General features: G+C 41.2%; 1 protein-coding gene across 3 annotated transcripts; it reads left to right on the top strand.

Moving 5' to 3' along the window:
• Window positions 1-1,389: 1,389 nt before the first annotated feature.
• On the top strand, window positions 1,390-26,577 carry BEST3 (bestrophin 3). Of its 3 annotated transcripts, XM_042017786.1 has the most exons (10): window positions 1,390-1,617; window positions 5,332-5,501; window positions 7,162-7,256; window positions 7,818-8,051; window positions 13,717-13,871; window positions 14,556-14,633; window positions 15,047-15,199; window positions 18,468-18,548; window positions 19,857-20,008; window positions 22,364-26,577. In XM_042017786.1, exons 2-10 carry the CDS (start codon window positions 5,350-5,352, stop codon window positions 23,268-23,270), a joined length of 2,007 nt encoding a protein of 668 aa, XP_041873720.1. In that variant the 5' UTR covers window positions 1,390-1,617; window positions 5,332-5,349; the 3' UTR covers window positions 23,271-26,577. The 3 variants fall into 3 exon arrangements, with proteins under 3 accessions (XP_041873720.1, XP_041873721.1, XP_041873722.1); XM_042017787.1 differs by lacking the exon at window positions 14,556-14,633; XM_042017788.1 differs by lacking the exon at window positions 5,332-5,501 and having other exon boundaries at window positions 1,537-1,617.
• The last annotated feature ends 141 nt before the right edge of the window (window positions 26,578-26,718 follow it).

A 26,718-nucleotide genomic window follows, 5' to 3' on the forward strand; every position in this document is an offset into this window, starting at 1 on the left:
AGTACTTCCTACAGAACCAGTCACAATGGAGCTACACAGCTGGAAACCTGTATTTATTTCTGCTTCTGAAAACATAGGAGCTCTAAATCTCATGTCTTCTGCAAAACAGCTCAGAGCCAGTAGAACAATCTCAGCCACTCCAATCTGCAGGAAAACTGAAGACCCACCAGGAAAACCACCTGATACCCACTGACACACAGAGGTGCTATTATTTACTGCTCAGTGAGACCAGTAAACGATTATTCTCAGCAAAGAAAAATGTTTTAGCTCTAAGTAATTATTTTACCAATGACCTTAAAATATCCCTGTTGTTAAGAATTTTCCCTTCACAGGGCAGTCTCTGTAATAGGATCAGGCAGTATGTTTCTTCATGCCAAGTCACTGAATGCTAAAATGATTTGTCATCTTTCGCCACAGGCCACTGCCTGACACACACATGCCAAAGTCTAATATCTCGCCTGCTTTGACATCAAAGTGTCTTCCTTCGGCCATTAACAACAAGAAGAAAGGCAGACAATGGCAGAAACTTCCATTCTTTCTGAGAGAGTTTTAATTGAATAAGTGGCCTCAAATAGTTTAATGGGACTAAGGCAGGGGGGAAAACCTTTCATCATAAAATGAATTAAATCTATAAATCTTGCTTATTCTCTTACCCTGCATTTTTTTGAATTTATTTCACAGTCACATTATTTCATTCTCTGTTGAAGTTTATGACAACATTATGTGATATCTCCTGGGCTTTCACAGTCTATCACCTTTTACAGCTCACTCTTAATGCCCTGTGTCATAAACGACAGAGTGCATCTCATTTTACAAAGGGGAAGAGGGAAAGAAGTCCTATGTAAAAACGCCAGTTGCAAAGGGTTTTCACATGCTGAAATATACAATTGTGAATAGGTCCACTGAGACTTTTGGTAGCAGCAGCTCTGCCTGTTTTGAGGCATGAGTGATTTCTACAGCATACCCCAGAGACCTGATTTCCCAAATCAAATTAGCAAAGCAGAAATGCAGCAACATCTGTGCTCCAGGGTGGGATCAAGGTGCAGATGGAGCACATATTCAGGTTTGGTGGGGTTGTCTCTGGTCTTCCTATTTAGATGTATTTATTCAGTGCTATTCACTGATGTGTCTTCACAGGACCGTGCTACAGACATAACACTTTTCAAGAGAAGTTGCAGAACAAAATGCTCTCTTCTTGTCCATCCCATTTTGGAGGAAATAAAATGCAAAAAACTGTATGTGCCAACCAAAACCATTGCAAGATTCTTCATTCAAATGAAAGAGGTCCTTCCGATGGCAAGTGGCGTTATAATTATAGACTAGAAAAGAGCAAGATCAGCAGCTGCTGCTGCTGCTGCTGCTTGCGTTTGTTCCCTGTGTAACTGACAGGACAGAGTACTTGGCAAAAACAGACTTCCAGAAGTGGAAAGACATTTTAACCCCTGTTCTTGTCAGTCCACTCCTCTTAGGGCTCAGCAGCAGCAACCCCTTGCTTCAGGTTAAGGGAAGAGCAAGGTGATTATTGCGGATCTGAAGGGGACTTGGTTTAGGACGTCTGAGAAAGAGGAAGGGTCCAGGATTTGCCTTCAGGCTTGGATTGCTGAATCAAAATAGCAGGTCAGTGAATACAACATAAGCTTAATATATTTTTATAGCTGGCTTAACTCAAATCTCTCTCACTCACTTTCTCTTCTATGCCATAAACTAAAAAATAAGGTAAACAATGATAAGGGGTAGGTCTGTCTTGAGGTACTATTTATTTATACATTCTGTAATGTGCCTTTCGTGGTCAGTTAGGAAACACTGATAGCTGTTACTTTTTACTGTGGTTTCTCTCTGAATCCTAATGCATCCTGAAATTCTCAGCCAGGCAAAAATCCCATTTACAGTTGGGTTCGATATTAATGGAGAGGACACACTTATATTTTAGCTGTTTATGCCTTAAGTCTTTTGATGATCTTAGCAAAAGTGGAGTAATATATAACTCAGATTTCAGTCTGTGCTTGAGAAAGTTTCAGAAAGGAAATAAACACTGAGTAAAAAAAAAGCAGCATCGTAGATATGAGTCAAGGTCTCTACAGGCATCAAATGGGCATAACTTATGTCCTCAAAACTCACAAATCCATACCAGCAAAAAGCCTAGCCCTATATCTGCTGATGAATTTAAGGGCAATGTGATTAATAGGAACGTTTTTCATGACACCGGTGCCTGTGGTATCTGATCTAATGTACTCTGTCCTTCTTCTGCCCTGGCCAAAAGAGTGCTCAGGAAGGAATGTGCTGGGGGGCATCATTATGCTTTGCTCTTCCTGTCTGTCTCAATTTTAGCTTTTTAATTTCCTGTAGCCATAAGTAATGTAGGAAGGACTCTCTGCCAACATGCTCCCCGTGAACCAAGGGCTTGGGACCCACCGTGCAACAGCCAGAGTCAGTGCAAGGCTTTACACCAAAACTTGTCGTTGCAAAGGGAGGCCATACCTAAATGGTTGTAGTTGTTCTCAGAGAAAAAAACCACAAATGCAGATATAAATTTGTGTTTGTTGTCTTGAGAAATCTAACCAGACAAACACATAGCTGTCTTTCATAGCTTTATATAGGCTAAATTGTTCTATAATCACCTAATCTGACCTAATGTATATTTTAAGACATTGAATTATATTATCCTGAAGTCCCTATATGAACCCAATGGTAAATGTTAGGGAAAGCATTTGCTTAGCAGGAAGATAAAACAGAGTGTACCACAGGCAAGGCAAGGCAAAGAAACGAAGGCACCAAAACCTAAAATTGCTGTAACAGTCCCACTTTTCTTTGCCCCATTTCAGAGGCAGAAAGAAAAAAGCAGGGGCAGCCAGTATCTTCCAAGAGTTTCTGTTTAGAGTCAAGGGCATTAAGTCCTAAGGGATGGCTGGAGTGTGATTAAGTGAAATATAATTGCTAGAATCAAGCAGACAAATTGCATTTCATGGATAAAACTCTTTTCTCCCAGTCTAATGTATGGGGAAATATTCTTAATCCTGATTCCTGTTATCACCACAGCTCTCCATTTGTGGCCAAAGCCCGTCCACTAGGCCTTGCAAGACAGGATTTGCTTCAGGTCTGTAGAGAAGGTAGACCCATTTTGTCCAGCTTAACTACTGGCTACTTAGTTTCTGGCTCTTTGCAGTCTCAGATACCTGGGAGGAATGAATCCTTCCTGAACCTCCTATGCAGAAACCAAGGGTCATGGTTTTGACACTAATCACTGCCTTCCTGCAGCGCTGCAGATTCTGCGAAGGTGCTGCAAGCAATCTTTTTTCATCTATGGCCCATAACACAAGAGACCTCATAGAAAGTTTAACAGATGCCCAGATACCAGGGAAGACCAGCAGAGCCCCTCAGCCCCTGTATGTCTCAGTTATGTGAATTTTTCCTGAAGGTCATCTTCTGTCCTACAATTTGCCCTCAGCTTAAAGATCCTAAACAAGAGGGTGACTATCCAGTCCCCTGTTCTGATATTTGGCTGCCCCCACAGTTAGCAATGTATGTTTTGTTTCATCCTGCATTTGTCTAACTTCACCCTCTCGTTTGTGGCCCTGTGTTGTGCTGAGGGTCCGGATTCTTGCCAGGCTATAAACCCTCCCATTATCAGACATCTTTTCTAGATCTAAGTCCCTACATTCAGTCATTCCTACTGGAGATTTCCATTACAAAGTGGATATTAATGGGGAGATAGAGACACACTTGTTGGTGATATGGCTTAAACACATACTCCACAGCATCAATGTGCAAAGTCTAAAGGCTCCTACAGCAATTCCAGGAAGCACAGTGTATTTTTAAGCATTTTTTTTACCCCATTCCTCCCCTATAGCCTACCCACAGATTTCTTTCATCGTTTATAAAGCCCCACTCTGCTGGAGAACGGAAATCTTTGCCTCCATTTTCTTAAGCACTGCGTCCTGACCACAAGCTTTTTAGCAGACAGGACTGCATTTCCATGCCAGTCTGACAGGTTGGCTCTTGCATTGAACTTCTTGGAGTACAACAATGACAACAAAAAATTTAAAGGTCTGTGCCAAGGCTCAGGAAAAGAAAAACTATCATTTGGATTCTAAACACCAAAACCCATACTTCTTTAAAAAAAAACAAACCTAAAATAATCTTCAGGCCCATGCTGGCAAATATTGAGTAGTCATTCTGCAGAGGAAAAGAGACAGTATGTCAGCAGTACAAGGCTTATGGTGTCTTTTCCCTGCTGATTTCCTTGGTGACTACAATAATAAGTGGCACTTTTACAGCTGAATTTTAATGGCTTACTTTATGCTCTGCATCAGAGACACAGCCAAGATGCACAAAATACTACCAAGTTATCTATTAACTAGGAGTTCAGATTTTTCTCCTCCCTCCCTCCAATAAATTTGCTACAGTGGCATCACAAAAATATAGACAAGAATCATATTTGTGATACACAGTAACTTTCTTGAGATTTTGAGCTTGTCTTAATTACTCTCTTTCTTGCATGCTGTATAAAACTTCTTCCATCCACATTTGGAGTTAGGATTTGTGTTGTAAGCACACAGAATTTCCTGTAGCATTTCCCTACGCTGGGTAAGCAAGTACCAAACCCAGCACAATTTACCTGTGTATTTTCAGTAGTATTTTAATTACACTGTGTCTCACCCTACCTACCCAAGAAGCCCTATGGCTTGTTTTGCATGGCCATGCAATGCTGAAGTCTTGACGAGTAAGTCTAGCTGCCAAGGAGAGAAATAACAGCATTCCTCAGCTGATTTCAGCTGCTGTCGTAACTGTTAATGAAAGAGGCAGTCTCCAAATCTCATTTGGTTTTGAAATGATTATAATTACTATAGCCAGCTAAAAATACTGGCTGGAGATGTACATGCATTTGTGGAATTTAGCTTTACTTCTCTTACCAAGAAGCTGAAAAGTTTTGAAAAAAAATTTTAAACAAATTTGCTTCCCATTCTTCATTCACACTAGAGTGGAGCAAACTGAGAGTAAGCAGAGATTTCAGAGGTGTAACATGTCCCTGCCACTGCCACCCAGGAAGGTGGCCACATTCAGTGCTAACTGCTGGGTTTGGGTGGTCATTGATGCAAAGCCCAAATACAGCCTTGCATCAGTCGATCTCAACAGGGCTTGCAAGATTTTCATTTTTTCCCTCCCTTTCTATATATATATATGAATACAAACACCATGTATTTGTGTACACATTCAATTATATATTTAAATTTACATGTATATCCATGTATCTATCTATACAAGGGTACATTCAGGTTAGGATATGCTGTCTAAAATGTTGTTGGTGTCCTGCTTCTCTTCTACCGTTTCTAGGCCCAGCCTACCAAGACGATGACAGTCACTTATTCCAGCAAAGTAGCAAATGCCACTTTCTTTGGATTTCACAGATTACTCCTAAGGTGGAAAGGCAGCATCTACAAATTGCTGTACAGAGAATTTATTGTTTTTGCTACTCTTTACACAGCGATAAGTGTATTATACAGGTACACTCTTTCCAATTCACATCTCATTAAATGTTATACTGAAATTTCAGACCTCCTTGTGTTAGGCTGATGAATGATGGGGGGAGGTTACTATTTACTTATTGTCTTTTCCTTGAACATTTTCTAACGTGCTTACCTTTCCATGTTTACTTTAAGGTTCCAGAGGAAGTACCTAAGGTGTCAATACTGTTTATCATATTCAGCTGATTGCACTTTTAGCCTAGCATTGAGCAACCGTCCCACTGAAGTTAGACTAAATAAAAACTCAAAGCTAGCCTAGGTTATACAGCTTTTGTCATTCTGACATTGTGACATGAGCATGCCTTGCTGCTTTAGGTCATAGGTATAGACCTTTTGTTCTCCCTGCAGAACTCTGTTTTGGTTGCTTGGTGGGAATATAACAACCTTGAGAGGTAATAATTTTAGAGTGAAGTTATATAGCCAGAAAAAGCAAAGTTTTGCTTAAAGCAAGGAAGGCATGCAAACTTGATTTTTAAGCTTGCAGAGAACCAAGGAAAACTGCCTGGAAGCCGGACGTGGTTATTATCTGTGTGTCATCCAGCACGCAGGAGGAACACAATAGAAGAAGAATTGCTTTTTCCACCAAGGTGTGAATTAAACACCTGTATGACAGATGCAATGCATCAATTAGTACAGTGAAACTTTTAATGGATGAAGTACATTACATAGAAGTATCAAAATTATGGTTCCATTCTTACCATGATCTGTAATTAGATCTCTGCTTTTTATTGGAAGCAAGGAGGAAATGAGCTTCAGTTTGTCTCTGATTAATCACTATTTTTTGTTCAGTAATCTATACCTGTAAACAAAGAAAGAAAATTATGGCATTAATATATAAAGAAATAACAGAATCTCACGGTTATTTAAATTAATCTAGTTTTACTGAAATGTCAGGCAATAGAAGACCATGGTAAATACACCACAGAAAGCTTTCTATATGTGCTCCAGTTCTTATTGCACAATTGTAAGCAAAACCCACCAAGTACTTGTTATATGTTCCTTTTATAAGAAATGAAAGAATAACTGTAATACCTACACAAATGAAAAAAAAATTATATTGAAGCTTGTATTTCACTAGGTATCTTTTCCCACGGGCAGAAGCTGCCATGGTCGTCCATTTGCTATCATTTGGTGAATATTTTCCTCATTGCAAAATAAATACAGTTGTATTTTAATCTTGTGCAAAAGAAAAATTTCAGAGTAAGAATAAAAAAAACTGTTGCAGCAATGTAGCATTTTCAAATCGGAGGAATTATATTGGTAACTTTTTGCAATTCAAGCAGACCTGAACATTTCCATTAAGTACCACTCTGAAAAAGGAGAGTAAGCTCTACTTGAAGACTTAGACCTCTTTGGTCTGTATGGGACAGCAAACTGATTCTCCAGGCATATTGATCCAATTAGTAGTGCCAGTCAAATTAGTCCTTAGAGAACTAAAAAGACTAGGGAAAAATACTGTTGTCTCCTCCAGGCTCCTTAATACATGCTAAAGTGTTCAGCCTTTACCTTTAAGAATTTGCTTGAAGACATTAGCCAAGGTTGCTCCCCAGTGCACATATCTGATTATTTATACGTTTGCACTTAGTAGCTAGTGCCAGAATATTATGCAAGGACAGATAACATTTTATTTTTGCTGCAGATTTTTTCTTACAGGTAGCCAAAAACGGTTCTTTGAAAAATTATCAATTTACTGTGACAAATATGCTGAACAAATCCCAGTAACTTTCGTGCTTGGTAAGTACCAGTTAAATGTGAAATTATTCTCGAACTCTGTTCAGGCATTTTGTGAATGTTGGTGCATGGAAGTGTTTCAGAGCTGAGGGGCATGTGGGAGGTTAGAGGTTCACAATAAATCGTCCGCTTCCAACAGGTCTCCTCAAGTTCAAGTTGCTTTTGTCACATCAACATTTATGCTCATGTTCTTAATATATATTCTTATTAGGGAAATAGATTTCCCTATATTTAGATCTAGACACATATATCTAGATCTAGATCGTGCCCACTAACACCGATACCTTGTACCTGATCTTTCGATGAACTAAATCCACCCTAAGTTTTACTACAGAAGAGGAAATTTGGAAGTTCGTGGGTATGAGATACTCAGCTGGAATGTACTGTTACACTGCAATGTCTATTAAATAATTAGTATTTATTGTATCCTGGGTTTTGGCATTGCTTATTGCATTTATTCTGGGAAATGTAGCAGCTTAGCTGTGTGAACAATAGCCTGCAAACTAAAATTAAAGTAACTGAAATCCTGATAGGCACTGGACGTTTTTTCCTTCTAACTCTCAGGTTTCTACGTTACTTTGGTGGTGAATCGCTGGTGGAACCAGTTTGTGAACTTGCCATGGCCGGATCGTCTGATGTTCCTCATCTCCAGCTGTGTCCAGGGCAGAGATGAGTATGGGCGCTTGCTAAGGAGGACTCTCATGCGTTATGTGAATTTAACATCTCTGCTGATCTTTCGCTCTGTGAGCACAGCTGTGTACAAAAGGTTCCCTACCATGGACCATGTGGTAGGAGCAGGTACTGGAGTTTGCCTCCCCACAATTGCTTTCCTTTCCCTCAGAGGTAGGGGCTCAGGGAGGGAAGGAGCCAGCCTCATTTTTCTTTCCTGTGGCCCCATGTGTGCCTCATACTAACCCACGTCAAAGCAATCATCTTTTAGTTAGTGACTTAAATGACGTAACCTTAAGAGTGCATCTCTAATGTTCTTAAAGTCTTCATCTAGCAACACTGTTGCAGAATTATTGAGGGATCAGGGGCATGGATCATTGATAGAATTACGGGATCAATAAAAGAACTATACAAGCAATAGGCCTGCAAGCAAAAGGCCTGTGTGTGAGAAAAACTCTGCATGAGAAAAATCCCTGTGAGAACCAAGCTGGGAACAAGAAGGGAGTCTTGAGAAGGTACAGCTGTGTAGGTAAGACCGGGAGAGAAGGGAGGTGAACTCTGAATTCTTTTAATCATAACATAACTGTAGAAGCTTGCCAGTGTAAGTCCAATTATGTAGACCCAGAAATGCGCTTTGGTAAGTTTTGGGCCACTTAAGAGTTAACAAGCTGGTATGCTATATAAGTGCCTCTGGATTGCTAATAAACGGAGTTTGCTCTTATCAGCCACATTGGTTTTGGACTGCAATTTTCTCCCTCCACCAGAGCCACCGGGCCTTTTTTCAATTCCAATACAACACCATAGAAATCAAACAAGTTTGGCACTCTTACATGAATCTGCTTTCAGACATCATGGAGGCAATAGGCCTGCCCCAAACACTCAGGTGTATGGAGCAGGTACAACATTCTCTAAAGCACAAAAAATAACAAAGTTGCGATATAGCATGATGCAGTAGGAATGGTGACTTGTTATATGGCTCTGTCTCAATGTCTGGGCTATAACCTGGTCTGGTGTATCAGAGACTGATCTCTGAAGGCACTTCACAAGTACAGCTTTATCTCAATTTTTTTAAGTAGACTGTATTTTAAATAGATTGTACATTTTAAGTGTTGTGATTTACTCAAAAAAACCTTCAACCCTAAGGGTTTTTTATTTAAATTGAACATCTTACCTTAAACTTAGTTTTTCAAGGATAAATATACTAAGTATTAAGTATGTCTTTGTTTTCTGTTTCTTTCAATAACACAATGAGTGTGATGATGGTGAAGAGAGTTCAGTCATGTAACACTTTGATTGTCTATCAAAGACTGGCTGCTCAGTATTTAAAGGCAAGGTGTGACACTGTGCCTTCTGACTGGCATGGTCAGTGTCAGAAGTAGAATACCAGTGCAAAGATAATGGGGATCTGTTCCAAATAGAAGTCATGTTTTCTACCGAATGTCTTGAATTTCTTACAATTATTCCTTTGGCAGAAATTAGTAAGCAAAGTTGTAGCAAGTTAAAATATGCAGTGTGTATATACATATACACATTTCAAATATGTGTGAGAAGCTTTGGATATTAAAAAAAAAATTGCAGGCAGAATGCACCGATCTTACTGAAAAAAGAAAAAACCAAACCATTTTTGTTGGATTCATTGAATTTTAAAGCTCTCTTCCTTGTGCTGTTCAACAAAACTGTTTACCTGAGCCTGTGAGAGGTCAAGGAAGCTTCTGTCACTCTCCCCAGCAATCTGCTTCTTCTGCACACTGGAAAATTACAACATTTCCAGGCAGCTAATCCAGCTCTGCCTCCCCATTGCTAAAGACAATCTGTTCCAAAGATACAGAATGTCACAGTGTTGTACCAAAATTGTAGACTGGAAAGCAAGTTTTGATTGTTGGTTTTTTTAACAGTGAAAAATCTTCTACTAGAAACTGTGTATGTAAGTATTGATAGTGTAGTCAGCTCTGTATTTCAGTACATAATTTGTAACTTTTAATGCATATTGTGCTGCAGAATTTTTATTGATGCAGTACTGAGTGTTTGAGGGTATATTTTGCTCCTATTAACATCCAGTGACTTAGACAATACTCTGAAATCATTCCCTCCCTAGCTCCCTGTGGCATTGCATATCAGACTGCATGGGAGGGAAGCATTTAATATGAACATGAGCAGCACAGATCTGATGCAGGACAGTCACCATTGAAACAACTTGTGACAATCTTGCATTTTTCTGTCAAACTGAGAACTGCCACAACATAACTATTGCTACATACTTCTTTTTTCAGCAAACGAACTGCTTAAATTCAAAGATCTTAAATTTAACAACAGTGCCATGATAATCTAGTCTGACTCATCTGTAACACAAGGCACAAAAGCTTGCTAGCAGCATCCTCTATCACGCTGCAATTTCTGACTGAGCTATAATACCTTCTAGGAATATAATCAGCCCAGATTTAAAATTCAGATGGATATACTGGAGGCTACACTGCATCCTAGGTGAACAGACATTCACAACAGTGAACTTGCTGTTGAAGAGTGACATTTTATTCTCAGTCTGAACTTGCACAGTGTTATTTTGTATTCACTGGATTTTGTAATAGGTTTGAGTTATTTTTTTAATTAGAAGGAAACATAACTTTTCTCTCAATAGTTGCCTGTTAGCAGACTGCATAAAGGCTTGAATGAAACTCAGGAGCTTCACCAACTGTAGTCAAGACTGTAGTCTTGAGTGCTGGACCTTCCTTCTGACTCTTTTTCATGTTTTAACACTTTTTATGGAACTGTAGACAGTAGATGCATGTAGATTCACTCCTTTATGATGCTGAGTGCTGGGGCACATATGCCACGAGTGTCAAATGTCCAGCAGCCGTTCTGAGCCTAACAATCCTGTTGGCTGCAATGTGCAAGAGGGAAGTTGGATGCTGAAGAACACATCTCTTAAAAAACAGAGTAAAGAGTGAGCAGCTGAGCAGAGAGCAGCCCAAAAGAGCTGATGGGAAGTGCTGAAGAGAAACATGAGGTGTGAGCTCAGCAACATGAATACCTACGGATGGCTGAAGTCTGCAGTCCCAAATCCTCTACTGGAAGGAGGCACCTAAATTAACCCTTTCCCACATAACACAGAACCAGAAAATGAAACGTCTATCTACTTGATCATTTTCCTTCTTCTCTTATCACTATACCAAAATATTTAGTGTGAATAACCTGAACCAGTCTTGTCTCAAACCACTGAGTTTCAACAGGAGAACTGAATATTCTTTGAATCACTTAAGGGAGAGCATGAGTGATTTTTTTCCAGCCAGGCTTGTGTTCTCATCAATAATTTTCCTGTAAGATCTCTTTGGCTGACACTGTTCACATTAGTGTCCTTTGATTATTTATTGATTGCACTCCATGTCACTCTTCTCATCCTTTCACAAGGATTGAGTACCCTGTCATTCCTTAGATCATCCTTTTCAAGATCTTGGCACAATATTTGACAAATATTTCCTGTTTTCTGGAGCTGCTCCAGTCTTCCAGTGCTTGTCAAAACCAGTGTACTTGTTTATAGAGTTTCTTGATTAATTCTTTGAATACTCCTAAATAAAAATAGCATGACCATATTAAGAAACCATGTAATTTTAATAGCTGAGGTTTGATATCCTCCCCTGTATTTGATGGAATATAAGGTGTTTCTTTACCACTGCAATAACAGCGAGATATTCTCAACTGTATGTTGTCTGTATTGCCAGCAGTAAGAGCAATCCAGAATTCGTATTTTCTGCAATAAGAATACTAGGCATTATTAATATTCATCAAAGAGAATATTTAATCAATATTAACACAAAGACTTTAATGTCAATTTGAACTTTATAATTAAAAGCACCATACTTTGTTGGGCTTTCCTGAACAAAAAGTGCTCCATTTCAGTGGAAAGTTGAACTGATCCTTGCTGTTCTTTGTCACCCCCTCAGGCTGTGTCTTTCCAGAGCCTCCAAGTGACTTTCATCCAGTGTTTACTCCAGATTCAATTTTTTGTTTTTCTATCTGTTCTTTCAGCCTGACAGAAACATCTTTTCCTGTCCTGTAATGAGCAGGCTGGCCAGACAAAAACTAAAGGCAGCCTGAAAGACTAACTTTCAGGAGTCAGGAGTCATGACTAGCAGGTTAATTTGTCTGGTTGCCTGATTATTTCTGTGAAGTTGATTATGAGAGATGGCTGTAAAATGCCCAGGAAACTTTTAAAAGCTTTATGTTATTCTGTTCTCAAATTCTATGATGCTGCATGAGTACTGTGTCTTGCTGCTGAATATTTCCTCTTCCACAGTATTTTCTGGCCAGTCCTTGCCTTCCTTCTCAGTAGTTACAGTATTTCATACCTCCTGTGTAGTGTTGTTCCAACTGTACAATAATGACATTTCCCTCAACAACAAAATATTTAAGATCACTGTGTTTAGCAAATCTCCTTTAACTTTATTCACATTTCTATGCAACACAACTGAGTTTCTATATATTTATTTGTCTGCTGCCTCATGTATCTTTAGCAATGTTAGCAATAATGGACATATCCTTAGTTACTAGTTGGAGTCTACTGTCAATTCCCTTACTGGATTTTCAGCATTCAAACTTGTAATTGATTGGCTGAGCTCTCTATTTTGAGGCTGTCATGTTACTAACTTTGTCCTGTTTCAGAGCTATGTCAACACAACAAAAGAAGCTTTATACCCACCCTGATAGATGTCACAAACGTGAGCAAAAACTAAGATCCTCCAAACATGATGATTGCTCCAATATCAAAAAATCCAGGATTTGGAAAAAGGAAAATGTGAATTTTCTGAGGTTGTTTTTGTCAAAGCCTGGGTGGAAGGAGTACAGCAGAGCAGAGTTTTCTTCCCCAAGGGGGAGGAGGTGTTGCTTCAAAAGCCAGCTGCTCCCATGCCAGTCCCAGGCAGTGATTGGCTCTGGTGCAGGATTTGTCACACGCAGCCCTGGCTCCCGTGTTATGTGACCTTGGACTTGCTTGCAGCAGGGGGAAGCAGGGCTTCACGAGGCAGGGGAACTCTTCAGGAAACCTAATACCTTCCCAGCACCCCAGCAAGACAAGTTGCCAGGCGGAGAGCAGCTTCAGCCTGCAGCCCCACAGCATGTCACCTGGCCCAGTGTCCACTTAGCAGCAGGATTTCTGTGCATGATTCCCTCTTCATCTCTTTGCACGCCTTCATAACCCAAACGAAAACATGAAACAATCTGTCAGGAAAGTATTTCACTGGCAGAAGGCACACTCTCTGTTGGGCTCTGTTTCATGCGTGCACTTGTATCCTCTGTTGCTTGCTCACTGCTTTGCAGATTTAACAGAAAATTATCAGATTCAGGTCATGTAATTGCCCTTACAATGTATGTCGAAATGCTTCTGAAAGCCATCATTGCTGAAAAGTGATTGTATCTTGACTGATATATCCAGTTCCTTATTTTTCTGAAAGTAGAATAGGAAACTAGAGAGTAATTTGTACAATTCTCAGTATTCTATGTATCTACCATATGTCAGCAGTTACATATGAGAACACAGTGATAGCAAATTATTGCCTGTATTGGTAAAGAGGAATTTAACATAGGTAATTAATGCAAAAAGAAGTTGTTTCAAGAGAGACCTGTCCTGGAAAAAAAAAAAAAAACCAAAAAGAGGAGGTTACTAGTTAGAATTATAAGTTGTGTTTAGCAGGATTCTATGCAAACATTACATCAACAGATAGAAACATATTCCAAATTTATAGTATCAATAGCACTGAAGGCACAGAATAAATGAAGGTTGTTTCCATTTTTTGGTAAACAGGTTTTATGACAAGATATGAAAGAAAACTTTTTGATGACCTTAAGTCTCCACACCTGAAATACTGGGTCCCATTTGTCTGGTTTGGAAATTTGGCATCGAAGGCACGAAAAGAGGGAAGAATTCGAGACAGTGTGGATCTGCAGACACTGATGAACGTAAGTAGCAAATCTACAAAAAACTAATCCAAAATTGCTATGTGGTAGCTTTTCACCTACATAATTGATTCTATTTAGTGTGCACAAGTCTCCTGTGTCATCTAAATGACCTTACTCAGGATTTATCCCACTTTTCTTTGTGTACCAATGTACACACAAAGCAGCGTTCCCTGGGATTTTTTTTTAATATGACTAAGAAGGTATTGAAAGAAGCAACAAATTGATGGGTAAAAAATTGTTGTAACATCACTGTAAATTCATACTTGTTCCATTGCTGAGAATATGAGAAATGAGAATAATTTGGCATTTTGAAGATTTTATTATCCGTTTCAGAGACGATAATCTCCCTGAATATTTCATTAAGTGGTAAAACATCCTTTTTATGATATAATATATTCTCTTTCATGTATCACTAGACTACGGATAAGATGGAAACAGAAGATGAATTGTGAAGAAATACAAAGTATACTAAGCACTCCAACTCCATAAACCAAGTCAATATTCAAATGGGGTGCTGGGTACAGTTATAGTATCAATTTATATAAACTATACTTTCTTTTCTCCCTGTCTTTTTATATGTGCAAAAATGAACTGTAACAAAATATTTATAATTCAGAATTGTACCCCACACAATTATATTTTGTTGTGGTTTCTTGCTGTTTGTGGCTTTTTTCCCCCTCTTAGGAGATGAATAAGTACCGGTCTTGGTGTAGTCTTTTGTTTGGTTATGACTGGGTTGGAATTCCACTGGTCTATACCCAGGTACTGAGCTATTATTCTGTAAAAAATTCAAAACACAATTTCCATAAAAGGGGGGGTTGGTACAAAACATTCATGGTATAAAACATTCATAGTCTTAACCAGAATCTCTGAGATATTGAGCATGGGTTCACTCATGCAGGATTGTGGAGGCCTGGCTAACTACTTAAGGCATATTTAATGCAGAGATGTTCTGAAGATCTTGCATAATTTGGAAGAGGGAAGCACTGAAATGTTTTTATGTTTGCTGAGTGTTCTTCCTGGTCATAATTATTCCTGTGGCCTCTGTATGTGCAATACCTCCTACAGATTTATAAATTATATGGCAAAAGGCAGTCAAAGGCCTTCGGGTATGTGTTGCCTTATGCATAAGACTGTATTATTCCATTATTTCAATGAAGTTCTGTTCTTTGCAGGTTGTTACTCTCGCAGTCTATACTTTTTTCTTTGCCTGCCTGATAGGGCGCCAATTTTTGGATACTGACCAAGGGTATCAGGGACATGACTTAGATATTTACATTCCAATCTTCACGCTGCTGCAGTTCTTCTTCTACGCAGGATGGCTCAAGGTAAATTAGCTTTCTGGACAGGTGATGGGGGAACCCTCCCTGGGGGTCTGGTCAAGGTGTCAAGATATATGACACACATGGAAAATCACCAGTGAATACTGAAGTTACACCAGAGGTGAATTCAGCCTGAAGTATTCTGTAGTCATGTAGAAATATCATGCAATGCATTTTTAATTCCACCTGAGAGACTGTATGGTAAGAAATGGCCGTGAATATGAAAGAACCCATTTTAGTAGTACCAATGCAGCCACAACTCCCCAAGGGAGTATTACTCCCACAAAAATCAGGTCTCAGGACTTGAACTATGAAGTGACAGAAAAGAGATTAAAAAAAAACTTTCTCCCACTCCATCCTGCAATGAGAAAATATGGCTGCAGACCTGGCATCAGCTGAAAGGGACTGAATGATACTTTCCTCTTATGATCAAAGCCAGTAGTATCTGCTGTTAGCCTCATCAGATGCAGGTAATTAACGGTCCTCAGTTCCAGAGGGCTATGAAAGAGTGACAGACAATATTGGCTAGAACTCCGCTGCATAAAAATGTTCATTAAAAAGAAGAGTTATAGAGGAATTGGATGCTGTCCATCAGCCCATTGATGACTGCTAGGCTAACATATCACAATCAATCTGATAGTGGAGTTATTAAGCCACATACCTCAAGGTGGTTCTCTCCTCTGCAATAAACTAACCGGAAAACAGTTTCAAATAAAAAGCAAATTGTTACACTGGGGTCTATGCACATTAAGATTTCCTTTTGTGTTTATTAATCATGGCTGAAAACATACAGCTATCTTGTCTGTTAGAATATAAATTGAACAAAGTTGGCCAGTTTTAGAGACACCTTCCTGCAGCCAGCTCCAAAGGGCAGAGTAGAGAAGGCAGCACACCGAGCTGGCAGATTGTGAGGAAAAGTGAAGCACCTGCAGGACAAGCCCCTCTAGTCCTGTGTCCTAGGAAATCGGGGGAAAGGTATTTTGCTGCATAGGGACCAGCCTGAATGGGAGCAGAAGAGAGAGGAAGGGAGGCTGGTACAGTGAAGGTAGCAACTTCTCCTGGAGAAAAGTGAGGCTTTATCTCTAGGCAGTGTCTTCCAGGGTTATACTAGATGGTTAAAAACTGTAAGCTGTTCCTCTTGACTGCCCTGCTGGTGCTCCTGAGAGGAAATAGGTTTTCCTTCTTCAGCACCCAAGGATGTTAATAGCATCTCTTCCAGCTAGGCTCAGAGCTTCCAGCCAACTCCTGCCTGTGGCAGGTATGAGGTGCCATTGTAACAGAAAAATCTTCTGCATAAGGAAATGAAAGGGAGGAGAAGAAGTTTTAAAAAGCTAATTTAATATCAGCAGTGTTTCCTCAGACTGAAGGTTTGTCCAAACCTTCAGTGCCCCAAGTCAGGAAATTTTTGTCTTGAAGGTTACAGCCAGTTTCCGGCTGAGTGTGTTGGACTTTGGCTGCCAGGCAGCAAAAAGGGCCCTGAGATATTGACTTCCAGTAACTTGGCAATTCCTCAGAAATAATGGGTAAACTGAGCTCATTCCTTGGCCTCAAGCCTGGTCTGTTATTCCTATAATACAGGGCCAAAGTTTCCCATTACATGAGACATTTCTAAATCCCCATTTTCATTACAGGGGTAGATGGACTGTCCAAATACAGAGTTTAGTTGTCCAGCACTATATTCCTTTCTGGAGAATAAAGTCATGTCTCACATGCCAGGACCAGGTCAGCCAAAAAAAGGCCACCATTGTTGTTTACTCTGTCCCAGTCCTGTTCACATTTTTAAGCTGATGTGATAGGTTTTATGGTGGATTTTTGGGTGGTGATCTGCTGGTTTACATGAAGCTAATTCATGTCTTCCCTGGAAAGCCACAACACAGACTGTGTTCTGGTTCCTTCCTATTGCAGCTGTACCCAACATTTAATACCATGTCAATGAATGTGAGCAGAGGTGACCCATGTCTCCTTTCACTCCTCCCACCTTACAGGTGTTTTTGTAGTGTTAACCTACTCAGCCGTTCTTTTGTTGTGTGTCAGTGCTGGCCTGGGAAGTGGTGGCCTCGGACAGTCAGCAAGTGCTTCCACAGATACAACCTAGAGGCATGTAGGAAAAATATCCAGGGACCAACCACCATACAGCTGTAAGTTATTTAGATCATAGCTGTCCACAGTGAGGTTAATGAACAGGAGTGTTTAATCATACAGTCGCTTTACCCATATGCACATTAAACCAAGGACCTGACTCCTGCTCCTGTGCATGGCCCTGATGACAACTAGGAAGGTTTGGAAGGGTTATCAAGAATGTGATCAGCTTCAAAACCAGGGATTAAAAATATAAACAGAAGGAGAAAAGCATGGAGGAGAAAGGAAATAGAGAAGCAGTCTGAATTTCCTAAAACTTTTTTTTTCTATTTAGTATTTTTTTCCTCCCACAGCAGCTATGTGCTTACTCCCTGCAATGTACTTTAGTGATTGTGGGATGGGGGGCAGTCTTTGGGTTTTTTCCACTGGATGTGGGCAGCCAGAGAGGGTTCCCTTTACAGACTAGTTCCCAGACAAAGGTGCCTCACCATGAAGGTGTCTCAGCTCACTGTTTGATTGTGTCCTCCACAGGATGAACTTCTGCCCTGCAGTTTCAACCACTTCAGGTACAGAAACCCAAACCAGCAGGCTGAATTAAAGAACAGACTCGGATTCTGTCTCTTGGATTTGGCTAGCATGATGCACAGAGTTGACTTGAGTAAAGTTCTTTTGTAGGCTGCTTTTTCTCAAAAGCCTTGGAAGGTTGCCATCAGGGTTAACCCCAATAAAGAAGCAGGGGCTGAGGGCTGAGGTGGAGAGATGAGCTCTACTCCCTCCAGCAGAGTCCAACTGCAAGGCTTGGGAATACTGACCCCACGGGCTGGTGGACTATTGCAGACAATAGTGCAATAACAGCCTCTAGCTGCTAAACCATTCATTTTAATGAGCCAAAGACAACATTAAGGAAAGGTAATGACTATTGTATGTGACAATTACCTTGGTCCAGACATATCTCAGTTCCCAGTAGGCCAGTGCTGATGATTATGATTGACAGCACCAGCGAGGCACAGAGATATGAATCTATAGTGAAAGCAAGCTGTTCCTTTGCTAGGCTGGCAGAACCATCACACAGAGCTCAAGCTATGGTTGCAAGTGACAGGCAGGGAGAGAGGGAAAAATCCAATCCTACTTTCTCTGCAGCAGTAGTTCTGACATGACATTCCAACCTCTCTTCACTGTCTCATTTTCTTTCCAGGTCGCTGAACAACTCATTAATCCGTTTGGAGAAGATGATGATGATTTTGAAACAAACTGGTGCATCGATAGAAATTTACAGGTTGCTGTTGTTATTTCTACTTCCAGCTCTACTCTACCATACGTTATCATTACATCTAATACAATGTCATATATAGAGGAACAAATTAGGGCAACAAGTGTCAGCAAAACATACTCTTTCCCTGAAGGTTTACCTATGGCTGTGATCCACAGAGTTTGTTTTTACAAGCTAATTCGTCTTGATTTTGGTATTTGGCATTTAAAATGCCTGAATAAGCATGCAAACAGCTGACCTTAAATTATAAGATCACTCTATGCCTGGAAAAACTTGTAATGTAGGTCAATCCTGCAAAATCCAGAAGCCATTCCCGCATAGATAAGAACATGTTTTGCTAATCTGAATGTCTTGAGGTTAAAATATTGCACATGAACCTTCCTTTAAAAAGAAAGGCATCAAAAATACTAAAAAAGACCAAGCAGGGCCCTGAACTAATAAGCAGGGCCAGTACCATGATTCATGTTCTGATGCTGCCAGGCACGGCAGTATCCATGGTCAGCACAGGAGCCAGTGTCCCCAGTGGCAGGAGCTTTGAGATGACAAGGGCACGTGTTTATTGCAGGTACCCCTGATTCCCAAAGAGCCCTGTCTGTTGTGCTGTGAAGGAGCTCAGAGATATGAGGAGGTCTCACAGCACCTGCTGTTCCCCTTGCATAGAGCCAAGCATAGGGCTGGCTGAGCTGCTGTCGGACTCCACTTCAGCAAAGCAGAGCCCAGGAGTTAGGGGGAGCAAGGGCCAAACAAACCACCAAATTAAGCAAAATAACCAAAGTAATCAGTGCAGGTACGTGCAAGAATGGGAAAGGACTTCACACTGACAAAGATGCCCTCTGGCTTAGCACCACTTCAGGATATTCATGCTACTGTGCCTTAGAGCCTGTTGTGTAAAACTTACTAGAAGAATATTCACATACTTGATTCAAAATGTCTTAAAATGGCAATGAAACCTATCAGAAAGATTCTTGACCTCTGGACATTTAAGGAACACGTGTAATACTTTACACAGACTTTCCATAGCACGTGAAGGATCACATTTAACTCATTATATATGTGGGAAGGACTTCAATCTGGCATAAATATCTTTGCAGTACAGAAGACTCAAGTTATGATAAAATTTATGCTTTCATGAGTATAGGCAGATATAGGGGGATTACTTTATCATACTGAGTCTCTTCCTAATGCCCAGGCCATCATACACAGCTTATGTTAAAGGGTTTCTGAAAGAAATGTTGACCCAGGGAGTATAAAGCAGACTATTTCTTATACTGCACTATGTTGAAAGTGACATGATTTATACAAAAAAAATCTAAGGTTTCACTTCTGGCGGTGGATGAGATGCACATGAACTTGCCGAGGATGGAGAAAGATATTTACTGGAATGATACCTCTGCCCGGCCACCCTACACAAAAGCAGCTGCTGATTACTGTATTCCTTCATTTCTTGGATCAACTATTGAAATGGGGTGAGTGGCACTAAGGGTCCTTAATGCCATCAGAAAGATCACCACCCCGACAGCCCACGCTGATTGGCAGACAGTCAGTGCAGGGATGCGGGCTCTGACAGTACTGCAAGAGGGCAAGATGGAAATGGAAAAAGAAATTAGATGGGAGTGGACAGGCTGGTATTGGTGGGATGATGTCTCCAGCGGTCCATGTGTTCATCCAAATTGTGCATGCATATCTTAAATTGTATAACCAATAAATAGAGCGTGTTTGCAGGGAGGGTTTGTTGATAGCCTCTGAGCACAGGATGATACCTGAAGACAGTGACTGATTTCTCTTAATAGTGCTTTCTTTACTACAGCTTCTTCATGCATCCCCAGTTAGTAAAATAGCTATTTCTTTGACAGTTAAAATCAGTTCAGATTTTTGTGAAGATCAACAAGAAGTCATCTTAAATGTTGTATGACTTTTCATCTGCTAATAATCTAGGCATGGAAGTTGAAATGGTCAGATTTTGTGAGGGTATGAAGAGGATTTATTTGCAGAGATCAGCAAAGAACAATGGTTAGAAAGAAACATAGAGGGTATAGGATTGCCCCCTGTTGTCAGGATCTATATGAGAAATCAGGGATAGGCAAGTTAGCTTAGAAGCTGTTAGTTTAAATACTTGTGACATGCTGTAATATAGGCGGGTCAATAAGTATAAAAATATCATGCCTGAAAAAATACCAGGCAAGTAGATGTTCTCATCTGAAAATCTTTTTTAAAACTTTACAGAAGCCATTTTTTTAACTTTAAAAATTATCTCAAGATATTTACAATTTTCCCATCATTTCCCACCATTATCAAAATAAAATGTCTTTAATTTTTTGTTTCATTTGGCCTCAAAATTGTGGTTTTCTCATTTTTGTTCCTCTTATTTTTTCATTTTTGCATGCATTCTACTACAAAGGACAATGGTTTATATGAGTTCCTTTTATCACATACCGCCTTTTCAGAAGTTATTTCCTTGTGGAAAAACCATAAAATGGCAAAAAGAAAAGTAAAGAAGAAAGTAAAAAAGTAAAGAAGAAAAATTCATAGAATGTAATTCATTTTAAGGCAATTTCTAGGGGGAAAAGGTGGCAAAGAAGAAGCATCATTAAGTCAGCAAACAATTTTTTAATAAGAAGTACTTCACACAAAAAAATTAAGGAAGGAGTGAATGAAAAGTAGCTCCCTGATAGCCCCTGTGGAATGCAAACAGCTCTGATGTGTTGATTTTTTTATTAATTATCTTCTCATCTGAACCACTTCTCTGTTTGTATCTCTAAAAATAATGGGTAGATCTTATCAAACGTCAAAAACAAGCTCTAAAAATTCTTCCAAGTCCAAAGCAAATATATAAAGCTTGAGCCCAAAACCAAAGTCTTCTCCAGTCACCTCAAGCTAACATCTGGAACAGGTTGCCCAAAGAGGTGGTAGATGTCCCATTCCTGGGAACATTCAAGGCCAGGTTGGATGGGGCAATGAGCAACCTGATCTAGTTGAAGATGTCCCCACTCATTGCAGGGGGTTGAATTAGATGCCTCTAAAGGTCCCTTCCAACACAAACTATTCCATGATCTTCACAAATGCTGGATGAAGATCCTCTGTCCCTCCAGGTTAGTGTTGCCTGCCTGTGCTCCTTGCCTCAGATTTGGCCCAAGCCCCTTTGCTGTTCTTGTCCTTAGGACAGGTAACTGGGCCCGTTTGGCTTGTCCGGCCTGCACTGAGTCAGTGACATGTACTGAATTGACTGGCACGTGCAGCAGTAGTTGTTCTCATGAAGCACCAAGGCTGTGCAGGAGAAGAGTACCGAGTACAGGTGAGACCTCCAGACACACTGTCATGCCCCAGAAGTAAGTGAGATTTGGCCATCTGAGTAATTTCAACATTTTTTGAAACTGTTGTCCTCTGTTTCCAGCAGTTGCTTTTTCACTGTTGTTATTTTGCCTGTAGGATTCTCCTGAAAAAGTAACTACAGCACCGAGTTCCTACTCCTTTCTCCCCTTTCCCTCACCCTTAGCACAAGCTTAATGATGTGGAGCTGCCTCAGAAGGCTGCAGCTCAAATATGAAATGGTGCTAGATGCCTGGCTGGACGCCCTCCCAGCCTGGTCCTTAGGAGAAGCGACACCTGGATGTAGAGAGTTCTCTGTGTGATCTGGCTGCATCAAAGGCACTGACACTCTTTCCTGGCACCCTCATCCTTTTCCTGCTTTTCTTTAGGGACACACTAGGGCCTTGGTTCCTGTGTCTTGGTTCCTCTCTCTGAAACAGAGGGATATATATGCGCACAGAAACCCAATGGTTCCTATATTTAAGTGACATCTACTACCTGGCTTTATTTGGCAGGCTGGCTGATACAGAATTCCTCTATGGGGAGGAGTGGCCTTGGGAAGAAGAGAAGCATCAGAGACAATATTCTGTTTTGAGAAGAGTCAAGAGGTTTCTCAGCGTCCATGAAGGTCCTTCGTACCCAACTCACCACCGCTACAGTCGGCAGACAAGTGAGAATTCGGTCTTTTTCCCAGCAGATGAAAAGGGGCACATCAGACAGCTGCAGGAAATGCACACAAGAGGGAGGCGCTCTACCTCAAGCTTCAAGAAGAAACATGAAGGAGTTAACAGAAGTAGCAGACTTCATGGTAGCCGAGAGCTTGGACCCATAACAGAAACCTCAAGGAACGAGGCACAGTTTGGTGACAGTGACACCTCATCCGAGACAAACAGGCCAGTTCCTGAGGTTATCATCTCTGAAGCCAAGGAGATTGCACCTGATATGCTGGACAAACCAGACCTGCCCACAGAGCGCTCTGCAAGCATGCCAGAAGAGAAGCTCCAAAGGATCCTATCTGAGGCAAATGTGGCCCTTCTGAACCAACACTTTTTCCCACCAGAAATGACTCCATACGTCTCAAGTTCAGACGTGCATCAGTCACTTCCTAGTGTGATAGGAGAGCCCAAACATGAGCCCCAGGTTAGTAACATAGCTGGTCTCATAACAGATCATGAGAGAAGCCTTCAGAGATGGAGTTTACCAAGCTTCCATAGTCCTAGTACAGCATCAAATGCTGGTGCTGCACTGCCTTCAACAAATTCTGGGACAACTTCACAACAAAGGACATTCAGTGATGAAAAAAATGTTACTTCTGCTTCTGCTGTGCAAACATTTGAGATGCAGGACTTATGGGAAAACCTGGACAGCAAAGAAACAGCCATAGTAGAATTTTCTCATGAGGAAAGTGAAAGAAAACTTTGACCATTCTTCCTCTGGGTTTGACTGAACTTCTTGTCTTCTCTTGTACATGGTTCTCATACAAATTTGCTGGAAGTGCAGAAGGGCAGACTCAATACTCAGACAAGTCACGAACAAGAACCAACAGAGGATTTGGGCACCTAAATAGGAGGTGACATACTTTAAGCCACTTGGTCACTGGCTTGAAATCTGTGACCCTGTGGGAAATACATTTACACAGAGAACTGGGAGCCTCAGGAGTGGGTGCAAATCCACTCAGCTGGTGTATATGGCAGCAAGCTGTGTAGGCTCAGCTAGAGGAAACACTAAGGTTATCAGAAGAGTGGGGGTGGTTCTGTCCACTTTGGATACACACTGAACTCTGCTGCCTTTGTCTGCTCCATCAGCTTGAAGTCCATGACATCCCTGTAAGATCCACCAACAGTTTTGGTTTCTGCTTATGTGGCTCAAAGGCAAGATGGTGGGCTCAATTCCCTTCTCAGCCTGAAGAGATTCAGCCCACCATCTCTCACTGCCTGAAGGGACACTTGAAAAATCAGGCCCCTCATTTGTGTAGGACAGTATCTTGCCCTGCTCCTGATGAGGCTATACCACTAAAGAGAAGAAAAATTAAAATTATTAAATATTTAATTTCATTTTTAAAAATGGAAGGTGCAAAACAGCTGATGAGCTGGGCATGGGATGTCTGAGCCTTGGAGCACATATGTGGTGACAGTCTATTGTAAAAGGAGGCTCTCAGGCAGCCTCCCTAGTGATGACAGGGCTTCAGCACTCTATCAAGAGCTGATAGAGCTGCAGGTGCTACTAAGCTTAGGGCTCCAGTCTTGTGGAGATCTCCAGCTGGAAGCGCACGGGCTGTAGTCATCCCAGGCAGAAAACAAAGTGGTCCATGGCTGCTAGCAAAATTGTTCTCCACTTCCTAAACCTGTCCCCCATTCCCATGCTTCCCAGATGTACCACACACATACAAACCTGAGTCAGCATTAGGTGGCTCCTGCTACTCCAGGGGTGACCAAGCCACCTCCCTAAACCTCCTGGGAGTGACCTGGCCTTTCAGCTATGACTCCTGCAAGATGTCTCAAAGCAGGCCAGGAAAGCTGCCACAGTTCCTTGGTTTTGCTCTCACCCACATTTACTGAAGTGCAGCCTGGAGCATGTTGCCAGCATTCTCCCATGAGTGAGTATCCAAGTAGAGGGTCTCCCCAGACAAGGGAGAGACAAGGAAGCTCAGGGACTGGAACGAACAGAGAGAGGGGGAGACCAAAAGTTATGAGTCTGCTACAGCCAGCAAAGGCAGTATGGCTGCATGGACAGCAAGTCCACCCAGCCCTCTTGCTCAGAAGGGTGCACTTCAGAAAACAAACCGGCCTCTCTGCATGGGTAACTGGCAACACCAGTGGTTCCTGGGAGACTTTAGGACTCCCTGAAACTGGGAAGGGGATGAACAGACCTGCCTGCTCCTGCTCCTATGGCCAACAACTTAGGTGAGAAGCCCTTCTAGCAGGCTGTCACATACAGCAGGACTCCATGTCATCTGAGTAGGCTTTGAACAAAATCAACCACTCTCCTCACTTCTACTTCTTCCAGCTTTATTTCAGTCTGGGAATTGGCTCCTGCTGCTGTATATTAGGCAAGGTCTGAGCAGAGCCACACTCTCAAATCCTCCAAAGACACTAGACAAAAGCACATGTATCTCATTGGTTTAGGAAGCACAGGACACTTAGCCCAAGGAAGCACCATTTAAACCCACATTATGGGAATTCCAGATATGCAGAAAAGCCAAGCACAGATTTGTCAGGCACCAATGGACAGACTTCTTCACACCATGAGATGAGCTGACACTGGTGTCTGACAGCAGCTTATTGAAATTTGATCACAGCTTGGAGTCCAGTGTTCTGGTGCAACCTCACCCTTGCCACTCCACAAGTCTTCAGGCAATTCAGGTTGCTATGTTCAGGTTTGACCAACAAAATGAGAAACTCTATGGAGTGAAATTATACTGAAGTAAACAGCACCTCAGCCTAGGAGTCCAATTTTCTGAATGCCCCTTACCCAACTTCAGGAAGCATTCCCTTTTTTCTCCCAATTCCTTCTTTCTTCTTGTAGCTGAAGCCACAGTTTCCAATTAAATGTTTTCTCAATCTAATTGTATCTGCAATTGTCAAGGAACTTAATTTGCCAATGAGCTTAACTTAAATAAATGGCAAATTTTAAGTATCAACAACACATTTTTAAGGATAGCCAGACAGCTCCAGTCACACAGCTAGAAACAAAGTAAAAGTAACTGCTGCTCCCCTCTATAGCACTTTTTTAAAGTCAGGAGAGCAATACAAATTCCTGGGGAGTTTGGCCATACTCCTTCCAGCCGTGCATGTATAGGAAGAGCTTTCAGCAGCTGTGAAGGAAGCCTGGCCCATTATCTAGCTCTCTTCTCACAGTATATAAGCTTGAGGAGCTGTGCTTCACACTGTAAGGGAATTTAAGCCAGAAATAAGAGATGACTCTCAAGTGTCCACCACAAATCTGCATTGAGAGTCCGGTTCCACCATACCTCCTCATTCTACCCCACACAGCTTCCACCAGGGCTTAAAGTATTGGACCAAAGTGCTCTGTGTCCACAACCCAGACACCAGTTTGTTTCATTCCAGCACTGCTAAGCATCCCAGCTTCTCATCATCCAGCTCTGCTCATCTTCTTCTCAGCCTGGCCGCTGCCTAGGATGCACGCTGCTGCTTTCCACCAGGACATTAGACATCTGATCAGCAATGATTTTGCTACCTCTCCCACTCACTCTGCCAGCACTCCCTGGCCCTGAAACTGTGCTCATTATTTGATGGAGATGAAGGTGGCCACACAGCAGCCATTAGGTAGGTAAGAGCTTCAGTTAAGCCCCACAGAGGTGTCTATTAGACATGTAGATGCATGCTAAGTTAGGAGTTACAGCTCTGAAGCCACACAATGCAATCTGTAATACACAACCAACATTTCACACAGTGGGCCAGCTCCACATTAGCTACAGTAATCTGTTAATTGCTTGTGAAGAAGCTAGTGCTGGGATGAGTTACCAGAAAAATTTGCTCTCCTTATTTACTCTGTTATCTCACTTTTTGCAAACATCTGTGGACTCTGATTTGTATTAAATTATCTTTTGGGATTATGGGTTCTCTTGGGCACTTCTCTCAGTAAACTATTTGCCATAGCATGGTAAATGGGTTATTTTAGCAAACCCAACAATCTACAATTCATGTTCATGGGTATAAGCAATGTTCAATAAAGGCACGTTGAGAAACACCATCGTCCTGGTTGTACTGAACTCTCAAGAAACACTTCTGGCAAAGGTTTGACCTGTCGTGCAAATCAACTTGATGTCTACGAGGAACAGCAAGGCAGACTTACGGAAACTGGCAAAGCTGGAAAAGGATAGAACAGGGCCAGGATAGACAAGTAGGTC

The sequence above is a fragment of the Corvus kubaryi genome, unplaced genomic scaffold, assembly GCF_017639235.1.
Source record: "Corvus kubaryi isolate FWS band 111438036 unplaced genomic scaffold, C.kubaryi_AGA036_p1.0 137, whole genome shotgun sequence".
In the NCBI taxonomy this organism is placed as follows: Eukaryota; Metazoa; Chordata; class Aves; order Passeriformes; family Corvidae; genus Corvus; species Corvus kubaryi.